Raw genomic sequence first — 19543 nt, 5'->3', positions numbered from 1 at the left:
AGTGCCGTGTTTTTTCTGTGCTCTGGAAACCTTACGAAAAGTTCCATAACTTAAAAACCCTGTCTTTGTCGTTTGTCCCCTAGTCTCGGGTATTTAAGTTATGGATCTATACGACCAGCTCGCTTGCTGCCTCTCTATCCTCTCGTTACGAAAAGGTTCCGGTTTCTCTATGAGCTTGTTTGCATTAATGACACTTTTATCGTAATATATATGCCCCCTGAAGCATTGAACTCGGTAGTCTATACGATTGCTCTTCGGTTGCAAAATTGATTTTCATGTGCGTTGAAAGCTCATAGCATATTTTATGCCTTTTTACTTGATCACTAGTCGCATTTCATGGAGACTTTCAGCCATGGATTTCCCTAATCCCCTCTGTTTATTTGAAACGCCTTCTGAAATTTCTGTGATTGCACAATACAGCTCAATCAGCTGTACAATACAGCTGTATCAATAAACATACATCCCATTCGTAGAAGCTTGGCACCCCTCAACCTTCTCCCATGGGTTGGTTTCTGGGGAAACTACAGCTTTCAGCTTCCGTTAGTTCATTTCCAGTACATAGTTGGGTCAGTCGGTACAGTGCATGGTGCAGTGGTTCAAAGTAGTTAGAGCCTGCGAACATTCAAGCAACAATGTTCCTTTCTGGCCTTCAAATCCATAGGCTACTCAGGATATCCGATCCAATCCAACGGATAACAAAATGGCGACTATGGGAGCTCCAAATTCTCTGGTAGCCAAGAAAAGAAAGCATTTTATAGGTGTCCCCGCACCTCTGGGATACGTAGCCGGTGTCGGAAGAGGGTATGAACATTGTGGTACTTAGTGAAAGCTTGCACGAAGTGATCTCTAGCTTTTAAGCTGCACGCTGAACGTACGAATATCTAGAAGCCTCTTAAACTGCTTAAACGCTGTCGCACTTTTCAGAGCTACTGGATTCACAACACGGTCTGATATCGGTCCGGCTCGAGATGCAAGTGACGTTCCGTGAGTACAGGAACCTTCAGAGATTACATTCAAGCTATTAGGTGTTCGCTCAACGGAAGACTAAATTTCTGACTGGTCGTAATGTGTACTTATGCAGAGATGACAGACATGCGCCGCCCAGCAAACGTAACAAAAAGAAGGAAGAGGAGGAAGATGATGATGAAGATTTGAACGACTCTAACTACGATGAGGTATCATCTTACTAAGTTAAGATGAATGGAGGGACAGCAGTCTTTGCGTGTTTTGCCATGCTTTGTGTGTTTTGCCATGCTTTGTGTGTTTCACCATGCTTTGTTTACAAACAGTTCGCGGGGTATGGTGGCAGTTTGTTCAGCAAAGACCCGTATGATAAGGATGATGAAGAAGCAGATGCCATCTACGAAGCTATTGACCGCAGGATGGACGAGAAAAGAAAGGAATACAGGTTAGTGTGGCTGCACCCGGGTAATTCTTAAGCTTTCTCTTGCAACATTGGCACTTGCATGACGCACAACACTTATTTTTTTCCAGAGAGACCAAGCTTCGCCGGGAATTGGAGCGTTATCGTCAGGAGCGCCCCAAGATTCAGCAACAGTTCTCAGATCTCAAAGTAAAACTTTGTTTTTTTGGTCACGGCAATTGGCTTGGCATGAGTACCACGTTTCCAAAGTGTTATCAAAAATAAAGAAGGGCAGGTGATCTGCACTGAGATGTACCAAAGGCAAATGAAGTACCAGACAGCTGCACGCAAAGTTTGGTTTCATCTTCCAAAAACTGTTTGCTGCAAGACCCTTGTTCGTTTTGTGTGTTTAGTGTCTAAGCCTCTTGTGTAATCGGGCATGATTTGTTCAGTACAAGTATCAGGTCACACACATTTTTGTCATTTGATGTGTGTGTGTGTGTGTAAATGTGCGTTTGAAAGGGAGAGAGAACCTGTCCGCACAAGAACATTATTAGCACCATGGGGAGCGTTTTCTTTTTTTGTTCAGTTTACGGTAAGAAATCTAGATTGCTTGAGAATTTCGTGTTATTTCCAAGAACTTGTGAACCAAGCAACACTGCAGTTACACATCCTGTTGCACACACTGTAGCGGCTCTCACATATCTTTTGTATTTGTTCTAGTGTGTGTTATAAATGTGGTGTTTCATCCGCACAAACCCTCTATCAGGGTTATCTACCAACCTGGAAAACCGGGATTTATTGGGGAATTTTGATGCGACTGGGAAAGTAGTGGGATTGTTAGGGAATTTGCCAAAATGCAGCTGTAGTCGGGGGGGAAAAATCGAGGCAAGTGTCGTGGCGATGCGCAGCGAATATCGAGTGCCGATCAGCAATGTGAAAGCAACGTTGCCGAGAGTAGCAGTTCGCCAATACGACAAGCTCGGGGGCAGAAAAGTAGGGCAGCCTCAGTAATACTAAATGATCTGTTTATTGCAAGGGATCTGTATCAAAGCATAGCAACAGGCACCACGTTCCCTTTTGTTTTGTTCATGGAATTCGCTTGCAGTAGTCAACAAAAACCTGGCAAAGTTCAGGGAATTTGGTGGTGGCAGTGCTAGGTCTTTGCGCTTTCCCATCTGTTGTTCTCTTTGTTTCACAACACTTTGCTATAATTTACAGAGAGATCTGTCACAAGTATCGGAAGACGAGTGGAAAACCATCCCTGAAGTTGGTGATGCTCGTAACAAACGTCAGAGAAATCCCCGTCCTGAAAAGTGAGTCGTCAAAGGGATGATCGCATCTGTTCCATTTGATTTCGAAACTACATATAGTGTCACTTACTTCTTTGCGGACCACTGACCATGCTATCGAAAATCACACACGAAATACTGGTGTAGTTTCACTGTTATTCGATGGAATATATGACAAAAGCAGACGACGGATATTGAGGGCATGCCGGAATTCCCTCTCTGGAAAAACAAGGAAACATCTGTTCTGTAACCGGCCAATGACGGCTCGCCTTTGAGAAAGGAATGCCGTGGGCGTGCGGGCACCTCGTAGAGTTACAGGGCGTCTTGATGACGCCTTTCCTCCTCAGCATGCTGCCCTCTTGCTCCTTCGCTTACAGAGTGACATCACGCCGCTGGAGCTTCCGCAGCCGCTGAGACAGCCCTGATCTTCTCAGATATATCTATGAAATATCAAATATATCATGAAGAATCTCAAATATAGTCTGAGGACTTTTGGAACAAAAAAATTAGCCATGTAGACTGTTTGCCAATGCCAAACACAGCGGCATCGGTTTCCTAGATGGGTTTCCGGATGCGACCGTCACTTTAAAATCCTAGCTTTCATACATTTCACACACACGCCCTTTTTCAATTTCAAGGTTTACTCCTATGCCGGACTCCATCCTTGCAAAAGCCGGCATTGGATCTGAATCTGTTACTACACTGGACCCACGCCAGCAGGTGAGGCTTTCGTTGTTTAATATTCCAAGTTTTAGTTGTGACTCGTGCCTTGTTTCTTTCTCAGGCTTTCGGTGCAGGACTTACCACCCCATTCCCAGGAACAGCAACTCCGGGATGGGCTACTCCAGCGGCGGACCTTGATCTTCGAAAAATTGGCCAGGCTAGGAACACACTTATGGACATCAAGTTGAACCAGGTATCATGCAACCTTGCGTAGAAATTTTTAGACAATTTTTAAAACTACAGTGCTTCTAGTTTGCGCATTGTAGCAGCCTTGTAAAACCAAGCAGAGAATACGTGTCATGCAAAGTTACGGCAAAGTTGTTACAAATTGTGAAGTACTTTGTTTTAGCCGGCTACATAGTGTGTTTCACCTAATGTGCCGCAAAAGTGTGTTAAATAATCTACTTGTCAGAAAATTATGGGATGAATAGCATATAGAGCTGTGCAAATATTTGAGACTTCAAATTGGAATCAACCACCAAATGTGTCCATCACCTTATGTGTCACAAAAGTGTGTTAAATAATCTACTTGTCAGAAAATTATGGGATCAATAGTAGATAGAGCTGTGTGAATATTTGAGACTTTAAATTCGAATCAAATAGTTCACACTATTCGATAGGTATTCGAACTTACTTTTTGTACACATAGTCAAAGTTTTCAGATACTACTGCTGGAACATTGAAAGGACGCGCAACACTATCGCTGCCACTTTGACGGCGAACACGAGAACAATGTGCGAAATACAATCTGCTCGATTGGCATCACCATCATCCCCGTTGCCATCATCATCATCATCATCATCATCGGGGTGCGCTTACAGATTGCGAAACAAAAGCTAGAAGCTTAGCTTAGCACGCTAGCTAGCAGCAAGCTAGCTGGCTTAGCACGTAGTGTTGCTCTTCGACACTGAAAAACCTTGTCAATCTTAAGGTAGAGGATACAGAGGTGGACCAGACAACTAATGAACCACCGACAAAGAGGAGGGGTCGTATATGGGATTACTTAGAGTACTCCAAAGCAGCTGGAAAATGCAAGGCATGCGGTGCTATACTGCGAACATCAACAGGTGCAACATTGGCTCTAGTGAATCATTTGAAGTAGCACAAGTTGATTTTCGATAACCATCACAGGGAAAACGACAGGTACGGAAAACAATGTCAGTCTTAAAATAACCGAACCCATGCAGCATAGAGAGAGGTTGCCAGTGTGAAGAAAGGCTAAACTTGTGCAAATGATTGCAATTGTACCTGCAACTGTTCTGTGTTGTCACCGACCGCGGATTCCACGAATTAAGGGCCGAAGCAGTCCCCGATTGCGCTCTGCGTTCAGGAACAACCCTTTTGCGAGTGACCATATTGAAAATTCACGATAATGCCAGAAAGAAGGTACAAGAAGAGCTGCGGAAAGCTTTTCACGACAGCATGTGGTGTACTCTATTCACATCAGACATGACTATAGGCGACTATAGGATGCATATGCAGCAGACAGCTGTATATGCATGTGTTGCGCAGTTGATCCCAGCAATGTAAGGCCCATTTGAATATCTGAAGTAAACGTTCTTCTGCCCTTGTCATGGTCAGGCTGTAAGGATCACCCTTTAGGAGTTGCAGTTGTCCTAACGGGCACAATGCTAAGAAGAATTTCGCAAACTGAGATATTCGAACTTATTCGAATTCGATTCGCAGTCTGTGTGAGATATTCGTATTCAATTCGATTTGGAAAGTTTGCTATTTGCACAGCTCTAGTATATCTGGCGAACTGTTACCGTAACTCAGAGCACTTGACTAACTTTCATCACAAGAAATTGAATTTTTTGAATTGTACTTGAAATCGGCATACTTTCGTTGTTGTTGTTGTCGGAAACAGGAAGAGAACTGAATATAACTTGTATATTCGGACATACGGAGACACGTCCGCTCCGTGACATACCCTGGTTCAAAGTTTAATAAATTTTTCTCACCATTCTTACATTGTTTTCAGGTCTCAGATTCTGTTACAGGTCAGACAGTCGTTGACCCCAAAGGGTACCTCACCGACCTTCAGTCCATGATCCCGTCACATGGAGCTGACATTAGGTAATGTGCCAAGGTGTAAACCTTGACCATCTGCGCCACCCTGCACAACTTTGAAGTGCAGAACTAGTTGCTTTTGGCTATTTTGAATTCATGTGCTTCACGCTCAAAATATACCACTGTTTCTCCAATAACAGTGACATCAAGAAAGCTCGTCTGCTTTTGAAATCCGTACGTGAGACAAACCCGAATCATCCACCAGGTACACACTTTTGCCCCAAAATAATTTTATTGACTACGTGCAATTTCACTCTCTCGCGCTTATTTCTTTCTCAGCTTGGATCGCGTCTGCACGACTTGAGGAGGTCACCGGGAAGATCCAGAGCGCTCGCAATCTCATCATGAAGGGATGTGAGATGTGCCCACATTCTGAAGACGTTTGGCTTGAAGCTGCACGTTTGCAGGTAAGCCTAATTTCTGGGTGTCCTTTTGTGTTGCTTACAGGTTTACACACAGTGCAACGTTTCTTTTATGGTCAATTTCTTGCAGCCAGCAGATTTGGCTAAAGCAGTGATAACGCAGGCCGTAAGGCAAATTCCAAACTCTGTACGTCTGTGGATAAAGGCTGCAGACCTCGAAGTGGAGCTGAAAGCGAAGAAGCGAGTCTTTCGGAAGGTAATTTTTTGGCTTGTGTCTCGTAGAGCTGTGCGAATATTCGAAATTTTGAGCGTGATATGGATATCTGATGCTATTCACAACCTATTTTCACTATAAATACAGTAAAACCCGTGGATAGCGATATCGCGTATAACGATATCCCTCGTAAAACGATGATTTTACCGTCAAAATATACATTGTTTCTATGGGAAAACGACCCGCGTACAGCGATGGAGGCCGCGGTTCCGAGTACTCGTATGACGATGTGGGACGCTGTCTCGTGCGCGTAACCTCGCGGCGATTTTCACCGCGATAAGATACAGTACAATCTCGATTATACAAATCTCACGGGGTAGCGGAAAGAATTCGTATCATCCAAAATTCGCATCAAAAGAATTAAACCCGCGAGTCGCGCGACAGTGTTCTAAAGCAAGCTTCTCCTAAAGCACGCAGGCGCTAGGTGAAGCCGATTTGCGGAATGGTGACGTGTAGTGTTGCCAGAAGATGTCCGATATGTTCCGTGATTCTCTCCACGAGTTCTGGTCGCTGTTTTCCCAAGCCAGTGCGATGTCACACAGCTTCGCGTTTTTTCTTAGCATCTGTTTCTTTCTGTTTTGCTACACGCGGGGTGGCGCACGACTTTTCGGGGATGTGCTATTTAGGTCAGCCCTCGTTTAACGATATACCCCGTATAACGATGGAGTTCGGGATTACTGTCAGTGTCGTTATACGCGGGTTTCACTGTAATATATACATAAATAATCTTCTTGTAACTCCAAGGCTATGAGTCAGTACATAGTATCAATGATGTCCACCAGAAAAGAGAAAAAAGAAAAAAAAAAATGAAGAGATTGAGCATAGGAGCAGGAGACAGAACGAGCTGGCGTAATGGACTTTGAGTAATGTATATAGGGCTTCTTGTTTTTGGCAATTATATGTTTCGAGGTATTACGAGGTAGGGCAAAAATAGGTAACAAAGAGAAGTTATCCTGCTGCCTAGTGGTGTTATAAGTAGAGCCTGAAGTTTTAGGGTTTTACCCGATTCTTCCCCGAATTTGCACCCCGAATTGAAGGTTCACCCTTTAGGGTGAAACCCGATTTTTACCCGGCAAATTCCCCTCACTGGGATGTCTGTAGGAACGCATTAACTTACTTGTTTGGCAGCAAATGCAGTTACATCACCGTTTGTACCAAACCATTACATTTCTCTGTACAGCAGTATGTTTAGTCGTGTATATGGCTATACTATATATACTTATGTGTGTCACCACTTCACTTAGTACCTAAGGAAGCGTGGACCTCCACGCGAAAGCTTGTACAAATTAAACTTAAACAAAAAACTTCAGTGTCGGTTTCTGTATTTTGTTTATGTGATCCACAGGACTTGACTCCCCTCTTCGTATACGCTTCTTTAGTTTGAGCAACTGAGCCTGATTTCTCCCCAAATTTAGCATACCGGGAGTTTTTTTCGCTCGAATTCACATCAATTTAGTGCACATGTTTATTTACCCGATTTTTACCCCCCCCCCCCTCAAATTTAGAAAAAAATATTTCCTGAAAACTTCAGGCTCTAGTTATAAGCCAATTCAAACTTGTATTACTCTGATTTTTGCCACATTTGAGGAGGTCTCAAAAAGTACAAACGGGGGAGTGAGTCTGAGACAGCGTGAAGGACTTCCCTTTGTGTTGCCTCAGATTTCTCCTCATCGTCAAGGAATATGTTTTTCTACAAGTCCTCCAGAAGTACTGTGGTTTGTGCTTGTTCTCATGTTCTTTCAGAGCAGTGCAGTGCTTTTGCAGTAGATGTCCCGTGGTATATTTCATTTCACATTTTTGTTTGGCTTTCCAAAGGCTCTAGAAAGCATCCCCAACTCCGTGAGGTTGTGGAAAGCAGCTGTAGAGTTGGAAGAACCAGAGGATGCTCGCATTCTTTTAAGTCGAGCCGTGGAGTGTTGCCCAACCAGCGTTGAGCTTTGGCTGGCTCTGGCACGCCTCGAAAACTATGACAATGCTCGTAAGGTATAAACCTCCTGCTACACATTCCCTTTAGTGTGTGAAAAGCTAGTAGATATTGCCTCGAATTTTTTCAAATATTGACTAGGTTTGATTTGCTTAGGCCGCTTCTTACGCACTGCTCTACAACGTAGGTTCTGAACAAGGCACGTGAGAACATCCCCACAGATCGCCAGATCTGGATAACTGCTTCGAAACTAGAAGAAGCAAATGGCAATGCGCACATGGTGGAAAAAATCGTAGACAGAGGTAAAAATCCCATTTTGTCTCTCGTGCATTGTGCCTTCTCGTTTCCGAGTGCCTCCGCGGAGATTCCTGACGCGGCCATAAATTTGCAGCCATTGCGTCGTTGCGTGCCAATGGGGTTGAGATAAACAGGGAGCAGTGGTTGAAAGATGCTGTGGAGTGTGAGAAGTCAGAGTCCATTCTGACTTGCCAGGCCATCATCCGGGCAGTCGTGGGGATCGGCGTTGAAGATGAAGATCGGAAACATACGTGGATGGAAGATGCCGAAGCTGTAGGTTCTCTTTGCCACCTTTTGCTACAGATTTCAGTGCAAGTCATGCTACACAGGGCATGTTCTTCTGCTTTGCCAGGTTGCTGCGCAGGGGGCCAAGGAATGTGCTCGTGCTATCTATGCTCACGCCATTTCTGTGTTTCCGAGCAAGAAGAGCATCTGGCTGCGTGCAGCTTATTTTGAGAAAAGCAACGGCACAAGGTTAGTGTCTGTAATGGAACAGAGAGTCCCGTTTGCGTGTATTTTGCTCCTTTCGCTGCTAGATTTTCTTAGTGTTAAATTTTGTGCAAATCTTTTCTTTCTAGGGAAACATTGGAAGCCCTTCTCCAGAGGGCTGTCGCTCACTGTCCCAAGGCTGAAGTCCTGTGGCTCATGGGTGCCAAGTCCAAGTGGATGGCTGTAAGTTCTGCTGAGATACGGGGTCACTATCGTATTGTCTGTACAAATGCATTTTGCGCATCTCCTTACATTGCTTCTCCTCTATATGCCGACATGTAATGTGAAGTGGAATTTTTGCATTCCCGTAGGAGAAATCGTACGAGTATTCGTGTCTGACTAAATTACGGAAGCTCACTGCCGTGAAATGCTATAATGACTAAAAAATAAAAATGTCTCGCATGATAGTACAGTGTTACGCAGCACCAGGATGCGTTAGTAGCGTTCGCTTGTGTGCCTTAGATGTTGCTGTTACTGTGTTTCGATTACATTGTCATTATGCTGAGATAGCATGATTGTAAACCCTTTATTTATTTATTTTGATACCCTCAGGGCATACGCCCTTGACATACTCTACTGGCTGTTCTCCAATCTTTTCCAAGCTTGCTTCCTCAATTTCTACAATAGTACTTCGTACTTCAGCTTACCTTAATATTTTTGTACAGGGGGTGGATGTCCATTGGGAGATGCTTCTTTCTAAAGTAGATTATCATCGTCATTTTACGCATTTTCATAGGAGCTGCTGCTGTCGTCTGCTACGGTAGTCATACATCCGCTCCTGCGCGATCAAAATTCAAATTTCCGTTGTCCAATCACGATGTAGATCTCGCGGGCCGATACATAGCGCTCCTAGCAGATCATGCAGATGGGCTTCTCGTAGGGGTTGCCGATCATGACACGGTCATTATAATCTAGTAGGTCGTGTGCTGCAAGGGAACGCCATTTCACTCTCCTGCATTGCTTTTTTGATATATATACAGGCACTTCTTATGCCTTCTGCCACTTTTGTTGCTAAATGGGGACTGATTTTCAGGAGGACATTCCAGCAGCTAGGAGTATTCTGTCTTTGGCCTTCCAAGCTAATCCAAACAGTGAAGAAATCTGGCTCGCAGCCGTGAAGCTGGAAAGTGAGAACAACGAGTTTGAGCGTGCTAGGCGACTCCTGGCTAAGGCACGGTCGAGTGCTCCGACTGCCAGGGTTAGTGTCATACCGCAGACTCTTAGCCTTTGATGTCTTTGACCATGTTACTGATGCTGTTGAATAGGTTATGATGAAATCTGTGCGCCTGGAGTGGGCCCTACGTGACCTCTCACAAGCCATGGAGTTGATAGAGGAAGGGTTGAAGCTGTACGGAGACTTTGCAAAGTTGTGGATGATGAAGGGACAGATTCTGGAGAGCCAAGGATACATTGAAGAGGCCAGGGGGACTTACAATATAGGGGTAAGTAGTTAGTTATCGTAGTACTGTAGAAGTGTACATTGCCTGTTAGTCCTTTTGGTGGTTTTGATGGAATTCGTAAAATACCTTGACCAAGATTAAAAGCACATAGTAGCTTGAAACAACTTGAGTTGACAACCATGGAGCAGGGCGTTGTGTGACACGCGGGCCTGCAGCTTAATGCAAATGCCAGCAGAATATGTTGCAGAAGTACACTGTGCTACTAAAAATAGTGCTTCTGTCATCTGCTTTAAGCAGCATAGCACATTGTCGATGATAGTTCATTTAACACGTGTAACATCTGTAACATGTGTGTGGTAGACTGCATTAGTGGGATGAACTCCATTGAGAGTTAATCAACATGTTCCATGCAGCCTGCTTTGTGTCCATCTCCTCAGTTCTGTGTTTACATTGTGAATTTCCTGCACTTTTTTTTAGAAACTGCACATATTTCCATCTGTTACCGAACATAACTGTGAAAGTTGGGAGATATTTACTGGAGCATGCAGTGCTCAGAGTACAGTGTTGACCATGAGGTCACAGAAGTTTTAGACCTTATAGTGACAGAATATTGTAAACAGTGTTAAAGCGGGCTACACCTAACACGTGAGTGTAATGAGGAGAAGCCGACTTGCAGAATGGAGCCGCACACCAAAAAAAAAAACAATGGCGGTAACGTGAAGTGGGTTTAACCTAACTCTCGGATGTAATGAGGCGAAGCCCACTTGCAGAATGGCGATAGCGCTACCTCGCTTCTATTACTATTCGAAAAATATTGGAAAATTTCGAAAATAGATTGCCGAATAGCATTTGAATACCATCAGATAGTAGTTTCATATTCGAAATTTCGAATATTCGCACAGCTCTAATATTTTGCTCTGTCAGGTCATTTTACATACAGTCAAACTCCTTTATAGCGAGCACCTTTTTAACGACAATACCACTACGGCAAATTTTTTTGCGGTCCCGCTGGAGCCCTATAGGTCCAATAATGGACAACCTTTTTAACGAAAATACCTTTACTGCAAATTTGTTTTGCTTTCCCCTGAGTTTTGTTGTAAAGGAGTTTGACTGTAATCACTTGCCATGATAGGAGACACTCTGACACTCTGAGAGACACTCTGACAACCTCATGGCACCACATGATGAAGGCAGAGCCAAATGTGAAGCACCTATATAACGTTCACCACAGCCAGTATGAGTGCCTTCGATCACGCTTTGGTGGGTTTCGGCTTTGAGTTTTCCGTGTTTTATCAGACGCGACGACGACACAAATGGGGGAGGGGGGGGTGTAAAAGCTGACTTCACCAGTTTTAATCCGGAGACATAGGATTCTATTTTGATTCACTGGAGATGATCTCGTGTGCAGCTCAAGAAATGCCCTACTTCAATACCACTGTGGTTGCTACTGTCCCGTCTTGAAGAACGCGGTGGGGCATTGACAAAGGCACGGTCTGTTCTGGAGAAGGCTCGTCTCCGCAACCCTTGTTGCCCAGATCTTTGGCTGGAAGCCGTGAGAATAGAAACCCGTGCTGGCAACAAGGAGATAGCGCTGACACTTATGGCCAAAGGTAAGTGTGTACACGAGCTTATTTCTTCCCCCTCCCTGCCCGCGTGTGCAGTAATTTCTGTTCTTCTCGACAGCAATGCAGGATTGTCCTACCAGTGGCATTCTGTGGGCTGAAGCCATTTTCATGGAGCCTCGTCCGCAAAGGAAAACAAAGAGCGTAGATGCCCTCAAGCGATGTGAACATGACCCTTACGTTCTTCTGGCCGTGAGCAAGTGAGCCTACTTTGACAAGTGTCTTGTGCTTGTTTAACACATTTTCGTGCCGCTTTTCTCGAAATGGGTTGGTAAAATGTTTGGACGGTAATTCAAATGCGCAAAGCGAGTTACACTTCTTCGCTGCTTCATTGATAAATAATAATTTATCACAGTGTCACAAGCAGCCTGCAATGACTAATTGCAATGTCCTCGTCAGTGTTTATGTAATCAGTAAATCCCATAGACACATAGACCAGTATACGATTTAGTTTTGGGGAGTACGGCGTTGTTTGAATATGGTATTAATGTTCCTGGGCACTTTGCGCACCCACAACTTTTTTTTGTGTGTGTGTGGTGCTTCTTGGGTGCTTTTTCAACTTTTGAGTGGAGGGGAGAAAAAGTGCACAAATTATGCGCTTAAATACGGTATTTAGCGTCATTTTAATATGGTTTCTAATGTTCCCGCGCACTTTGCGCACCCACAACTTCTTTTTTGTGGGTACTTTTTGGGTGCTTTTTCAACTTTTTTGGGGGGAGTGAAAGTGTGCAAATTATGCGCTCAAATACGGTATTTTCTGACTACACCACTGACTCAACCACTCAAACGTACTTGTACACCGAACACTTTCTACGCACAACTTGTTCACATTCAGTGCAACAGAGGGCATTGGAAGCAAGTCTTGCCACTTCTCAGGCTGCATGCCCACTCAATGGATCGCGCTTTGCAAATGCACATTGTGTGACATCAGCCCCAACAACACCGAATATCCTCTGGATGTACGAATGACGTCCTAACGGATTCGTCGGACGTGCGAATTCGTTAGGACGTCATTCGTACATCCAGAGGATATTCGGTGTTGTTGGGGAGTGAGAGAGAACGTACCTAATAGGGCGCAACCTCTTCTGTTCTTCTAGGCTCTTTTGGACAGAACGCAAGACCAACAAGGTTCGCGAGTGGATGAACAGGACGGTAAAGATCGAGGCCGACCTGGGGGATGCGTGGGCATACTTTTACAAGTTTGAGCTCTTGCACGGAACAGAGGTTAGCTGATAACCTGCCCTCGCTTACCGCTTTATTGCTTCGTAGCACTTTGTTAACTGACATTCCAAATTTCCTTCTTCAGGAACAGCAAGAAGACGTCAAAAAACGCTGTGTGCTAGCTGAGCCTAGGCACGGTCCAATGTGGTGCAAGGTGTCAAAAGACATCGTAAACTGGAGGAAGAAAACAGAGGAGATCCTTGTCCTGGTTGCAGACTCTTTAGAAATACCTTCATGATCATTTCTCCCATGTGCACTGCGAGAAACAGCCTGTACAAAGCCTAACACGCAACCTAACTGTTTCATAACAGCTGGTCGGGGAAATAAACTAAAGCAACACTCCAAGAAAATCTTTGGGGCCAAAATAACAATATGAGATGCAAGTTCTAAAGCAGCACCAGCATAAACCAGAAATATTTCCACCGAATGCTACATTGTATTTCATAATTACTATAGCCTTGTTTTTAGGGTTAAAAGCGGTAAAACCTGTTTTTACCTCCGGATTTGCATCATCATCACTGAGGGTAAAACTAAAAAAACTCCAAACATGAACTTACCAAAGTTCAAATTCTGCCACCACTACAAGCACTGGAGAACACTAAGCACTGCCTAACCAACGGATGAATGTCATCACATTCCCATATTTATTTATTTATTATGCACAGGTCAAGGGTCTTTTTAGGCATCACATTACAGAAGGGCAAAAACGTTATGTTTAAGGCACGTAGCACAGAATGGGGCAAGGTACAACCGAATGAAACAAGTTCAGGGTATGGCACAACAGGAGATAACAGCTGTAAAACAGATGCTCTGAATTCTACTTCGGCGCACCCGCATACTACGACGTCCACCTCGGGAAGATACTAATTGAACTACCAGATATCTGTGACTTGATCGGGCAAGATGTTGGGGTAGACGCCAGTATGGAAAGAGCCACGTCCGACTTACCGTATTTTCCGCTGAATAACGCGCACTGATGTATTGTGGGTATCCCAGAAAATTAGGGGGATTTGAAAAATGTCGCGTCCACCTCGGCGTGCACGTCGCTTCTGTCCGCTTCTTGTGTATTCACTAGGCTAGTTTTTTCCATTCTCTCTGGACAAAAGGGACTGTCGCATCCGTCACGGTCGATTCCCAAACTATAGCGCCGCTTTACTCCGCGTTCATCACTGACACGCCGACAATCCGGCGCGAATTAGCGGAGTTGTTCCTGTGCAGTTTGATGCACCGCATGGCAAGAGCAGACGAGGGATATTGAGAGTATTCCGAAATTCCCTCTCTGGAAATCAGAGAAAACGTCACTCAGACAAGGCCAATCAGTGAGCGCCCTTTTTTGCGCGGACGAGTGCAATCAGGAAGCGGCAGGAGGGACCTTGGCGACCGACCGACGGGCGGGAGGGTCGGCTGGTCGCGGAGAGTCTGTGATCTGCTTGTGCACGAACGACACTGAATATCCTCTGGGTGTACGAATCCGTCAGGACATTATTCGTACATCCAGAGGATATTCTGCGTTGTTGGGGTGGAGTGTTGTTTTTAGAGTCGGACGTGTTCGTACAGCAAGGGGCGTAACGCAGTGTTCCACGCAACATGGTCGCGTCAGAATTCACACTGGTCTGCGTATTAATACGGAGTACTTTTCATGTAGTAGTCTATTGCGGCTCGAACGCGAAGCAGACGACGTCGGAGATAATCACCTGCGCTGCGCTTCCATTAGTGTTCCTAACTGACGTCATCGCGGTGTTACTGCCGCTGTGGCTGGCTTAGAGAGAGTGCGGATCTTTAGAAGTCATTTATTTAATATGTAAGCTGTTTCCGGAAGAGAAACTTTACTAAGGTGACAGTGAACAGGTGATGAACACTACCGTATCGGTCTCGTACGCATGTTTCCGGATGCGATGGTCCCTTGTATAATAGTAGTCCTATAGTAGATAATGAGCGATTCGGGCCTATGTCACGCCGGTAGACCAAGGCAAGAGGCTGCATGCAGCCTCCTCAGGGTTGGTCAGTCGAGTCAGTTGGTGGTCGAGTCAAATGAGAACTATTTTTTTCCCCCGCGTCGTAATCTATATTCAACAAACAAGGTACATGAAGTCAAGATTTTTGGTGTTGTCTCCATGGCGTTCAATACAACAGGCAGTGGTTTATCCAGAATCCCAAGCACGGAGGGGTGTTGGAAAAGGTCGGGGTTCATTATTATGACATGTGTCTAAAGCCGAAATCGCAAGGGCACCCCCTGTAGGGGGTACACAGTTGAAAAAGTTAGGGGGAGTCACTGAACATTTGGGGGGTATAGAGGGGTCTGGTTAAATCACTGACAACAGGTCTTCCAGCGCTTTGGAAGTACCTCGGTACCTTAACAAAAAAGAACTTTCAGATGAGGCAACCGTGCATGTACGAAACATTCCCCTCGAATCATTTGTAACAGCTGTGAGCTGGTTGCACGGCTCTTTACCAAAGCCGTGCTGCTGTGCGTTTCGCTCGCTCGCTACTGTGTAACTTTACGAGAAAGTGTCACGGTTGTTTTGTGCTATTGGCGTATTTACGCGCATTATTAACGTCGTGTCCTCCTAATTCTCCACCTCGCGGTATCGATGCGAGCCTCAACCGCATGCTCCGCTAGTAACCCGCGACGCGAGGCAATCTCGACACAAAAGGAAACTACAGTTGTGAACTCGTCTAGGCGTAGCATTTTTTACTGAGCTATCGATTATTGGAACCGCCCAGAAGTGGAGTTTTTGCGCATTGCTCAAATTGTTTTTTCTGCGACTGTTTTTCGGATTCCTTCTGATAAATCCGAAGTGTTGAATCCGTAATGTCGTACGAGCGTAGGACGAACGACGATGGTTTAGCTCAAACAAGCACACCAAAGAGAATGTTCCTATGTATAAGTACCAGCGACGTAGCGTGGGGGGGGGGGGGGGTTCCAAACGCCCGGAGCGAAACGGGTATTGCGCCCCCAAACAAGATACGAGGGGTGTTCATGTCAAACCGGGACTTTTCATTTTTCGCAAAAGTAAAATGAACTTACAGGCGAGAAATTAGTTTTATTTTTCAACGTAATCTCCAGCTGGCACTAATGCACTTGTCCCAGCGTCTCACGAGGGCTTGGATGTCAGCAGCATAGAAATCCTTACCGGCGCGTAGCAGCCATGATCGGACCGCATTCTTGACTTCGTCGTCGCAGCTGAAGTGGCGGCCCCCAAGGAACGCCTTCAGTGGCCCGAAGAGATGGAAATCGCTGGGGGCGAGGTCTGGACTGTAAGGGGGATGTGGCCGCAACTCCCAGCCAAGTTCATGTAAGGTGCGTGTCGTGAGATGCGCGGTATGCGGGCGTGCATTGTCCTCTAGGAGGAGGACTCCTTTGGCGAGGAGACCCCGCTTTCCGAAACTGGAGGTGTTCATGAATGATAGTGTTCAACGTTCCCACAGAAAGGTCCGTCTTTCGAGCCAGTTCGAGACATGTTATACGTCGGTCCTTGAGGATCAGGTGCTCCACAAGCTGGATGTTCTCAGGAACTCTGACACTATGGGCTCTGAGCCGCCCCGGCCGGGATCGTCCTGACTGATGTCTCGGAACCGTTTGCACCACTCAAAACGCTTTGCTGCGGCTAAGTGCATCGTGGCCATACTGAGCCTGAAGTCTTCTGTGAATTTCAGATCGCTTTACGCCTTCATTCACGAGAAATTTGTTGACAATTCGCTGTTCGATGGGCGCGCTCACCTCGTTGTCGGCCATCTTGTCCAGCACGTGTCTTCTGTTTTGCACAAACTTTGGACCACCACGTGGTGAACGCGGAGGCCTGTCGCGTGTGAAAAATCACGAAAATGAAGTAGCGCGAGCCATTTGTACACGCAGGAGACAGAGAGTCCCGGTTTCACTTGAACACCCCTCGTACATAACAGGAACGCATCAGGTACCATAGCTCCTCCTTCCAGTAGAAAGCGCTTCGGTTGCTTCACTTTGAGAATATGCGCTGCGGTCTCAACGCACGCAGTCTACTCCCGAAGCGCCCTAGGTGCAATTTTACACCGGCGTGGTATATCGAACCTCGCTTCAATCGCCTCGGTTTTTGAGACGCCCAGAAGATCGTTCCAACAGCGCCCAATGTTAAAAAAAAAAAGAAAAAAAGATTTTTTCAAGTGACAAACAGTTTCACTGTTCTTATTTCGAACTTTTCTTCTTATCTCTGTCGGTAATTGGCGATCGCCCCTATGCCCCCACGCTACGTCACTGATACGTGCGTACAGTACACGGCGTCCTAACGGATGAACGATGATCCTGCGTTGTGTTGCAATAGGCGCACAAAGCGGTGCTTCTCATTAAAGAGGATTGTGGTTATACCCTATCTCAGTTACATATACTGCAAAGTCTTGCAACAAGAGTATAACGGAACAGTAATGATACTACTTCGTAATTAGACTATGCTGAAATATCCTATCTAGTAAACGTACGCACCAAGACCGGAAACCTGTGCAGGCGTAAGACAAATGAAGCTGATGGTCGCTGTAGCTTTCATTTACCGAAACTCAATCTTCAGGGCCTTGTTACAACAGGAACCCAAATGGATTTTTAAGTGCCTCTCTGAAATATTATAGTGCTCGGAAAAGAACGAGCGTCGTCTCAAAATGACGCCCAGGACGGGAAAGGAGATCATCTCTGCAGCTCCCCGCTCCTAATACAGCCATTTGGCACGTAATATTATTACTTTATGCATATATTACATACAGCCAAATACGACCATATGAGTATAGCGATGCGAAATCAAATAAGATAAAGTAATCAATCAAATTACACGAGAGAAAAAGCAACTATTGTAGTTCTACAACAGGAAGGCCATTTCTGGTCGCCTCTGGTCCGTATAAGGTAAAGGTGCCAACCGTGCCACCGTGAGCACGAACGACATGCATAATGTAAAACCCCGAGACTAGGGAACACGAAAGGACAGACGCAACACCAAGTCTCAATATATAATTTGTGTATATATTTCTCGTGCGTGAAGCAAAATTTTCAGCTGTGCTTGAGACTTCGTGTTGTGCCTGTCCCTTCGTGTTCCCTAGTCTCGGGGTTTTACATTATGCATCACCAGCTCGCTTGCTTCTTAGCCATTTTTTCATTGACGAACGACATGTCTATAGCTGTCTGGCGATGCTCCTCCTGTCTCTCATGCGAACGAACGGTTACAAAGCTCGCCTTGCGGCAGCAGGCGTCGTCGTACCAGCTCCGGTGGCGCAGCGGTAACGCGTGCGCTTGGAGACTGGGAGGTCCGCGGTTCGAATCCGCGGGCCGGCTGTGCCGTCTGGGGTTTTTCCTGGGTTTCCCTCAGATGTGTAATAGGCGTATGCCGGCACAGTTCCCCTGAAGTCGGCCCATGGACGCAGCTATCCTCCCCCCGAGCGGATTCCGCTCGGTCTTCCACTTCACCCTTTCCTCTCCTCCTCTCCACCACCTTTCCCTTCCCGAGAAACATGCCGCCTAATCAGGCAGGCAGACCTCTCGGGTTCCTCCCAACGACACTCCTCCTCCTCCTCCTCGGCGTCGTCGTATACTGGGTACACTGTCCCAGAACTGGGATGCAAGAACGAGAGAGTACGGGTTTCGTTATGACATGGTGCTATAACAATCAATATCTGTAGAGTTGACCGAGTTAACACTGCCACTTGTCCCACGTATTGTTGAGAGATAGAGCGAACAAAACACGTACTGAGTGTGTGTAGCTAGAGGGTGGGTTCGGTGGTCCAAACGCCCCGAAATCGTACCTTTGTTACTGCATTTGAGAGAGGGAAAACGGTGGTAAATCCTCTCCCCCATGCGAAATTCCCCGTGGAACCCCTCCCGAAATATTTGTCAAGCTACTGGCCGACATTCTGGGTGTAGTGTAGTCCAGTCTATTTAACAACACACAGACTAATAGACGCCTCGTCGTAACTCAAGACTGTATCGACGCGGTTAAATTGGTTTCGTTGCTTTGGGAACGTCATGAGTAAGGTACCCAGGATGTGGAGATGGTCAGCTTAGCTGCTGTCTGCTGTTGAGGAGGTTGATGAAGTGGTTTGCGCCCGAGGAGTACCGAAGACTTGGTAAGGAGGACATGGGCAAAGAGTCTTGAGAAAAGGCCCAGGAGCATGCAAGAAAAAAGGGATATGGCCGATGAGGATGCTGAAAGTGTGCGTACAGACAGATATAGAGCGGAGGGATAAAAGTACAGAGGTACATTGGCAGGAAGTGTAAGGGAACGCGTGAAGAATCAGAAAAGCACGGATGATATGTAGACCATATGGCATGGCATCACCAACGTTGGTTAACTTCTAACCGAGATCAAGCGTTGCTAAAACTTGAAGTTAAACGCTGAATTCTTTTTTGCAAAAGCTAGTTGGTGACCTGATGAATGTTTCAGTAATGATAACTGCCTTTTGTGAAGCACAGTTAAAGTGTCACTCCGAACTCAGAAAACGGCGTTTATTTTATTTAGTCCATGAAAAGAAGGTGGCTCAAGGATTCTATACGC

At 45.7% G+C, this 19543-nt stretch overlaps 1 protein-coding gene across 1 annotated transcript; it reads left to right on the top strand.

Moving 5' to 3' along the window:
- Positions 1 to 676: 676 nt before the first annotated feature.
- Positions 677 to 13408, top strand: LOC135393958 (pre-mRNA-processing factor 6-like). The gene is made up of 23 exons (XM_064624338.1): positions 677 to 801; positions 925 to 984; positions 1082 to 1175; positions 1290 to 1408; positions 1495 to 1573; positions 2585 to 2679; positions 3294 to 3375; positions 3440 to 3571; positions 5360 to 5454; positions 5589 to 5653; positions 5728 to 5855; positions 5941 to 6066; positions 7900 to 8067; positions 8196 to 8310; positions 8400 to 8578; positions 8658 to 8779; positions 8884 to 8977; positions 9828 to 9992; positions 10060 to 10236; positions 11603 to 11804; positions 11878 to 12016; positions 12914 to 13040; positions 13123 to 13408. Exons 1-23 carry the CDS (start codon positions 701 to 703, stop codon positions 13273 to 13275), a joined length of 2817 nt encoding a protein of 938 aa, XP_064480408.1. The 5' UTR covers positions 677 to 700; the 3' UTR covers positions 13276 to 13408.
- The last annotated feature ends 6135 nt before the right edge of the window (positions 13409 to 19543 follow it).

This window comes from Ornithodoros turicata, chromosome 5 (assembly GCF_037126465.1).
Source record: "Ornithodoros turicata isolate Travis chromosome 5, ASM3712646v1, whole genome shotgun sequence".
In the NCBI taxonomy this organism is placed as follows: Eukaryota; Metazoa; Arthropoda; class Arachnida; order Ixodida; family Argasidae; genus Ornithodoros; species Ornithodoros turicata.
This window is presented reverse-complemented; position numbering and strand designations above follow the sequence as displayed.

Coding starts and splice junctions, on each gene's coding strand:
- LOC135393958 (XM_064624338.1), top strand. CDS start 701: ATGGCGACTATGGGAGCTCCAAATTCTCTGGTAGCCAAGAAAAGAAAG. Junction 1,176..1,289: donor ACGACTCTAACTACGATGAG/GTATCATCTTAC, acceptor GTTTACAAACAG/TTCGCGGGGTATGGTGGCAG. Junction 8,579..8,657: donor GGATGGAAGATGCCGAAGCT/GTAGGTTCTCTT, acceptor CTGCTTTGCCAG/GTTGCTGCGCAGGGGGCCAA.